General features: G+C 45.6%; 1 protein-coding gene across 2 annotated transcripts in view; it reads right to left on the reverse strand.

Annotated features, from left to right (window-relative positions):
• STARD13 (StAR related lipid transfer domain containing 13) overlaps nt 1–6,469 on the reverse strand; it is a 251,711-nt gene extending 245,242 nt beyond the window's left edge. The window contains exon 1 of one of the 2 annotated variants that reach the window (XM_054445989.2): nt 6,064–6,469. In XM_054445989.2, coding sequence (XP_054301964.2) covers nt 6,064–6,187 — 124 coding nt within the window. In that variant the 5' untranslated portion in view covers nt 6,188–6,469. The remainder of the gene's footprint in view (nt 1–6,063) is intronic. The other variant, XM_063650752.1, reaches the window with a different exon arrangement.
• Nucleotides 6,470–6,850: the final 381 nt, after the last annotated feature.

Below are 6,850 nucleotides of genomic sequence, written 5' to 3' on the forward strand. Positions count from 1 at the left end.
GTGATGTGCTCTTCTTTTCTAATTTTAATTGTATATTTTCTTGACTTAGATTTTTTTGTTATTGTTAATATAAATAGCATCTAAACGTAGTATCATCTCAAAAGATGTTTAAAAAACAAACAAACAAAAAACGCTGACAGAATAGAATGGTCAATTCTTCACAGAAAAGTGATGATAAAACGGATATAAAATACATGAAAAGAATAGGTGAGTATCATCCTGTACTTTTGATATTATAGAACACATTTAGATTTTAATGAGGAAGTTTTTGTGGCTCATGTTTTATTCTTGATCTTGCTTTGCATTGAAGTCCCAATCTTGTGTTTATATCACTTCACAGGATGCTACTGTTGATTTTGAGAATGAATGAACCTCTTTTAACATGACAAGAACTCACGGAAATTTGGTGGAATTAATGTTTCTAATAAAACTTGAACTTTTCACTGTTTTAAGTCAGAATATTTTTGGCAGCAATATAACTTCCTGTGTCTATGATAAATGATTTAAAATGAGACTATAAAGAAGATCAAAAGACTTAGACATCAATTAGCTCACAGGCTACCTAAATATTGTTATATGAGTATAATGGAATCAAACATATGGATTACATTTCCATTAAAATAGAGTAGCGTTTTAAAGCAGAGAAGCAGAAAGCTTTAGGAAAGTCATTTGAATGTTCTTAGACTTTAACAGCTAAAAAGTAATTCAAGCTGCTTACAAACACCAAAAGCTAATGGGTATGCTTCTGCCTAAAGAATTTAATGATGCCATAAAAGTTTAGAATTGTCACCAGCAGTGGTTGATTAGGGAACTGGGGAAGCCAAAATAACCTGTCACTCTCCCACCTTGAAGAAACCTGCTGTGCATGTAGGGTTTACAACAGCATCTCATTCTTGTAGCTCTCCCAATGGTTGTGGGCAGAAAGAACCACAGAGGGGCCCTGACAAGCTAGATATATGGCTGTTTGTTTGTTTCAAATCCCTATAAGCCCATACACTAAAGAGTGCAATGGGATGACTAGGGGACAAGCTACTTTAGGTGCACAGGGTTATCCTTGTTACTCCAGGAGGGAAGGAAGAGTACTTTTCCAGTTCTTTTTGTTGTTCTTTTGTAATTGAACTGCAAGTGACAGAGGGTCTTAGAAAGGATTTGGGGGTCCACAGGTCTCCACTAAGTCCAGGGAGGAGGCCATGCGGTACAATAGGAAATAGGCACAGAGGGCTTTTGACTTCTGATGACCTGAATTTGAATCCTGCTTTGAACACTAACAACTAAACAATTACCATCATTATTGTCATAACGGATACTGAGATGACAGTGAGAAAAACTTGCTGGGCCCCATGAGGAGCATAATTTTAGAAAATTAAGAAGTATGCATTGACAACAATTCCATAATCTAGTAGAAATTTAGCAACTGCCGCAGAATTGGAAAGCCCAATAAGAGCTCCCAATATAAGTTCTTCTTTAACAGTAACTCCTTTTCACATTTTTGCAATGAAGTGAATATATGTGAACATCATTCATATCTTATCTTTCCATTGGTTTCATTATTTGTGTCACTGTGACCTACATTAAGAAATGCTTTTCCCAGGCTATTTGTTCAAACAAAAAAAAAGGTCTTGCTTTGGGGCTTCCTTGTTAGGAAAATTTCAGATTTGACCTGGCATTTGCTAAGGACAATCTTAAATGCTTTTGTACCTGTGGTACCCAGCCTCCAGGTTGGCCCTCAATCATCCCCACCTCCTGGTAGCCACTTCGTGTGTAGTCAGTTCCCTCCCACATGATATGCCACTTCTGAGATCAGGTTACAAACACTGCAATTTCTGTCTTAAGTGCATGCTCTCTTCTCTCAGATCTCTGCCATATTGTGTGTCAGGCACACAGGGCAAGAAATTGAAGCTTCCAGCCAACAGCCAGAAAGAAACCAAGGCCTGCCAGCAACTAGGTGAGCAAGCTTGGAAGCAGATCCATCAGCCCCAATCAAGCCTTCAGATGACTGCCACCCCAGCTGACAGCTTGAAGGCCATCTTATGAGAGACCCTAAGACAAAACCACCCAGCTAACCTCCCCAGGCCCCAGAAACTCTAGGATAGTAATTGGTTTTGTTTTGTTTGGTTTGGCATTTTTCAAGTATGTATGATCCCCTCCTGCCTAAATATGGTCACATGGCACAGAAACCCATAGGCTTTAATATGCTTAAACAGCTCCACTTCTTTTTGTCTATCTGTTCAGCTGACAAGACAGCTTTTCATGAAGAGAAATAAGAGTGAATTAGAAAAAGGATTTCCTTCCTTAGGATGGAAAAAAGCAAAAGGAAGAATCAAATACCTTCAGAATGCCCTAGATAGCAAATAACAGGTTTATTTATTTATTTTTTATTTTTATATTATTTATTTATTTATTTATTTATTTATTTTTGAGACGGAGTCTTGCTCTGTCACCTAGGCTGGGGTGCAGTGGTGCAATCTCACTCACTGCAACCTCTGCCTCCCGGGTTCAAGCAATTCTCCTGCCTCAGCCTCCTGAGTAGCTGGGACTACAGGTGCATGCCACCACGCCAGGCTAATTTTTTTGTATTTTTTTGTCTTAGTAGAGATGGGGTTTCACTATGTTGGCCAGGCTGTCTTGAACTTCTGACCTCAGGTGATCCACCTGCCTCAGCCTCCCAAAGTAGAAGGATTACAGGCATGAGCCACTGCACCTGGACACAAATACAAGTTAATTATAAAGCACTTTGAACACTGTTCCATTGACTAAGTATAGTAAGAAGAAAATTTTAGGCAAGTTAAAGAAGTTCCAGCACTAAGCTTACTTGATAAAAAAAGATATAAAAGCAAGACAGAAAATAAGCCGATAGCCTAATATCATCTGTTGACAGAACAGATGCCCTCTTGGGGCGTATTCATATACAGTTATACACCACGCAACAACGCTTCAGTCAATGACGAACTGTACTGCATATATGACAGTGGTTCCATAAGCTTACAATGCCATGTTTTTAGTGTACCCTTTCTATTTCTTTTTTTGAGACAGCGTCTTGCTCTGTTACCTAGGCTGGAGTGCAGTGGCACGATCTTGGCTCACCGTAACCTCTGCCTCCTGGGTTCAAATGATTCTCATGCCTCAGCCTCCCATGTAGCTTGGATTACACATGTGTGCCACCACACCTGGCTAATTTTTTTGTTTGTTTGTTTTAGTAGAGATGGGGTTTCACTATGTTGGCCAGGCTGGTCTCGAACTCCTGTCCTCAAGTGATCTGCCCTCCTTGGCCTCCTGAAGTGCTGAGATTACAGGCATGAGCCACCACACCTGACTGCTGTACCCTTTCCTTTTAGATGTGTTTAGAGACACAAATACTCACCATTGTATTACAATTGCCTACAGTATTTAGTACAGTGATATGCTCTAGAGGTTTGTAACCTAGGAGAAATAGGCCATACCATATAGCCTAGGTGTGTAGTAGGCTATACCATCCAGGTTTGTGTAAATACATTCTATGATTTACACTTGAATCACTCAACCAATGAAATCACCTAACAATGCATTTCTTAGACTATATCCTCATTGTAAAGTGATGCATGACTATGGTTGGTTATTCTGGTACTGTGAACTGAACCATACAAAGAACACTTTTACAAATGAAGAACATTTTCACCTAGAATTGATGCCAACATTAATAACTTAAGTATTTCAGTGTCTCATGGCCAAAGTTCCATATTTTAGCTACCTTAGCAAGAAAACCCAAGAAAATCAATTTGCATCTAAAAGCGCCTTCACGGAGTTGGCCTGGTTTTGTGGCAGGCATCCCAGCTTGCTTAGAGAAGGAGAAGTTGAAGTCGGCCTCACAGAGGATTGTTTGGTCCCAGCTGAATAACCTGCTGGCATCCACTGCGAGCAGAGTGGTAAGCAGATTATGGGTAAGCAGATATTAATATTCTGATTAAACATTTTCAAACCTGATACCGCTATTTTAAAAAATAATTGCACTACTCTTGAGAGCACTCTTATAGTTCCCATTCTGAAACCACTTTTAGCCTTCTGTATATTCACGATCTTAAAGTCTCTATCTACAGCTTATTTCCCAGGATTAAAAATTTTCCCTTCACCACCTTAACTGCAATGTAAAGTTCATGTGAATATGACTTTCTTGGACAATCTTAATAGCTTTAAGTCTTTACAAGACACTCTCTTCCTTCCCAGATCTCTTCTTGAAAAAGACAGAGCTGCAGTCATCTTTGGTCTCAGGTTCTATAAAAACCCAGCACAGCCTTGGCAGGCCTCCTGGAATGACTTCTTGTTTCCTGAGGACCCACTGATTTAACAAACTTAACAAATGTAAATAACAGAAGCTACGAAAGAGACATTTGCAGTAAGCATTCTGAAGTTATGAAGCAACAAAAGTTTACTAGACCACAAAAATTTCTCTAACACCATCAATCATGTAGAATATACAATTTAGCATGATAACAGGGAAAGTTATTAATTGTTATTAATTGAGGTCTACAGTGCATGTACAGGTTTTTAAACATCAACAGTCAAAACTGCTGGGTTACCACAATTTATTTCTGGGTCCAAACCAAAAAAGTCTGTTTATTTCTTGGGTGCACACTAAATGTGGCCACTGTGTTGGAGAGAAAATGTGGAATGAACATTGTATGCTTACAACATTGAGTGTTGGAATCATCCATAATCTCCACTTCTAATTTAGCTTGCTAGCGACCTTCTCTCAAGGTGCTATAGACTCTGGGCATCTTCCCCAGAATGCTTTCAGGCTGATGAGCGATGTGGGTGCATGGGTTTAAGGGCAGAACATCTAGCAAACCACTTGCTTTGCAGTTCAAGTAAGGAAAAAAGGGAGGAGTTCAAAGAAGGTTAAATCTCCCACTTCACCAGTGGTGTCCTTTCCTTCTGCCTAGGCATCAGAACTTCTTCTCTAGAACTTTCTTCTGCCCCATGTGGTGGTCAGTGCCCAGCTCAAGAGATAGTCCTGGAGAGGACACAGAGGCAACAAGGTCCGGAGACTTGCCTCAGGGTCACCTCAGGGGCCCTTCCAGTTATGCTTCCCCCAGTCCCCGAAGCATCTTCCAGCAGCCAACATGTTGGTGAATGGGGCCCTAAGCCCTGCACTGCCCAGGAACTGTGTTGTGGAGTCTGGCCACTTTCCCTTATTGGGGCAGGCATGAGGCAGTGACTAAAGGGTCCTAAAGCTCCCAGTGAAGGCTCTGAGATGGCTGAACCGCCCACTGCATCCTTGGCCCTACAGAAAGAGGGCTCCGTGGAGCATGCACAGAAGCAGCAAGGGGCAGTGTGACACTGGGAGAGGTACTAAGGAGGGGGTGGCCTTCTGATCCAAGCAAGGATTCTTAAGGACCTCCTGGCTCAAAACAATCACTTCCTCTCTTGCTCTGATTCGTGGACAATGGAGTCCCAAAGGGAGGCCCATCCTTGCAACCTCAAAGGGAGGAAAGCCTGCTTTCACAGCTGGCAGGGCCTGCGGACAGCCAGCCAGCTACCTGCACCAACTACCGTCCACCTGTCTCCCGTCACATCCTCCCCTCTACCCCCGAGCAGCTGGTCTGCGGCGCTTTGGACGTGCTCCTTGCCTTGCACTCACTCTCCCTCCCGCGCACTCAGTGGATGTGTCCCACGTGGAGAAGGCGAAGTTGGGAAGGGGCAGCCCTCGCGAAGCGCCACTTGGTCTGGGCACTTATTCACTGGGGTGGAATGGGATGGCAGCGGAGCAGGGGACAGCCTAGGCGAAAAGGCCGCCCAGGGGCAGCCCCTCCAGGTAACCCCTGTCCCGCGGCCCGCCAGCATGGAGCACCAGGCCGGGCTGTCAGCGCGCGCGTCTGGCACGGAGCCCACACCCACCGGGAGGCGCGGCGGGAGGGCGCTAAGGGCCCGGCCCAGGGAGGGTGGTGCCCGCAGCCCGCTCGCCCCGGCTTTGGGCTCTGAAACTCATGCCCAGGAGCCCAGGGCAGAGGAGGGCGGCGGGCCCGGGCGGGCTACGCGGCCGGCGCCTCCCCCGCCCCCCATGGGTCCCGGCGTCTCCGGGGCACTGACCTGCCAGCCGCCTCTCCCGGACGTTCTTCCACAGCAGATCCCAGGCTCTGGCCGTGGAGTCCCGCAACTGCTCACTGATGGATCTCCTGAGCTGCGTTTGGCAAGGTTTCCGTTTGCTGGTCATTTTAGATCCGTCCTCATAACGACCGGCGGGCTCTCCACCGCCACTCCCGCGTGGCCCGCGACTCAGACTCCCGGCGACTGGAGAGGACGGACGCGGCACTCCCGCCGGGGTCCCGGGACCCAATGCGGGCGCGACATGGGTCGGTCCGGCGCTGGGAAGCTGCGCCACGCGCGAGGACCGGGATGCCTGGCCACCAGGAGCGCCGCGCTAGGTTAACCTCTGCGCTCGCCAACTCCTCTACTCCTTTCCCACTTTCCTTCTCCTCCCCTCCTCCCCTCCGTTGGGCGCTCCTCCACTCCCCTCCCTCCCCTGCTCTCCCCCTGGCTGCCTCGCGCCCCACTCCTTCCAGGAGCGCGCTTCCCCTTCCCTCCCTCGCCCAACCTGACAGCCTGGTCCCCACGGCCCCCCACTCAAGGAGCTTCCAGCTTCTTTTCCAGTTTTACCCAGAAATCAGGGGCTGGACCATACTCCTCCTATTTCTTGATTTTCCTTTATTTTTCAGTTTCAGAAACTACCACCTTCACAACTACAACAACAACAACAAAAATTTATATATGCCACAGTGAGAGCATAACTCATCCCAGTTTCCCTGAATTCAAGTTACTTGAAGTCAGCTACTCGGTTTGGTTGACATTCTTTTGATGTTCAATATCGGTGATCTGA

Source organism: Pongo pygmaeus, chromosome 14, assembly GCF_028885625.2.
Source record: "Pongo pygmaeus isolate AG05252 chromosome 14, NHGRI_mPonPyg2-v2.0_pri, whole genome shotgun sequence".
Classification (NCBI taxonomy): domain Eukaryota; kingdom Metazoa; phylum Chordata; class Mammalia; order Primates; family Hominidae; genus Pongo; species Pongo pygmaeus.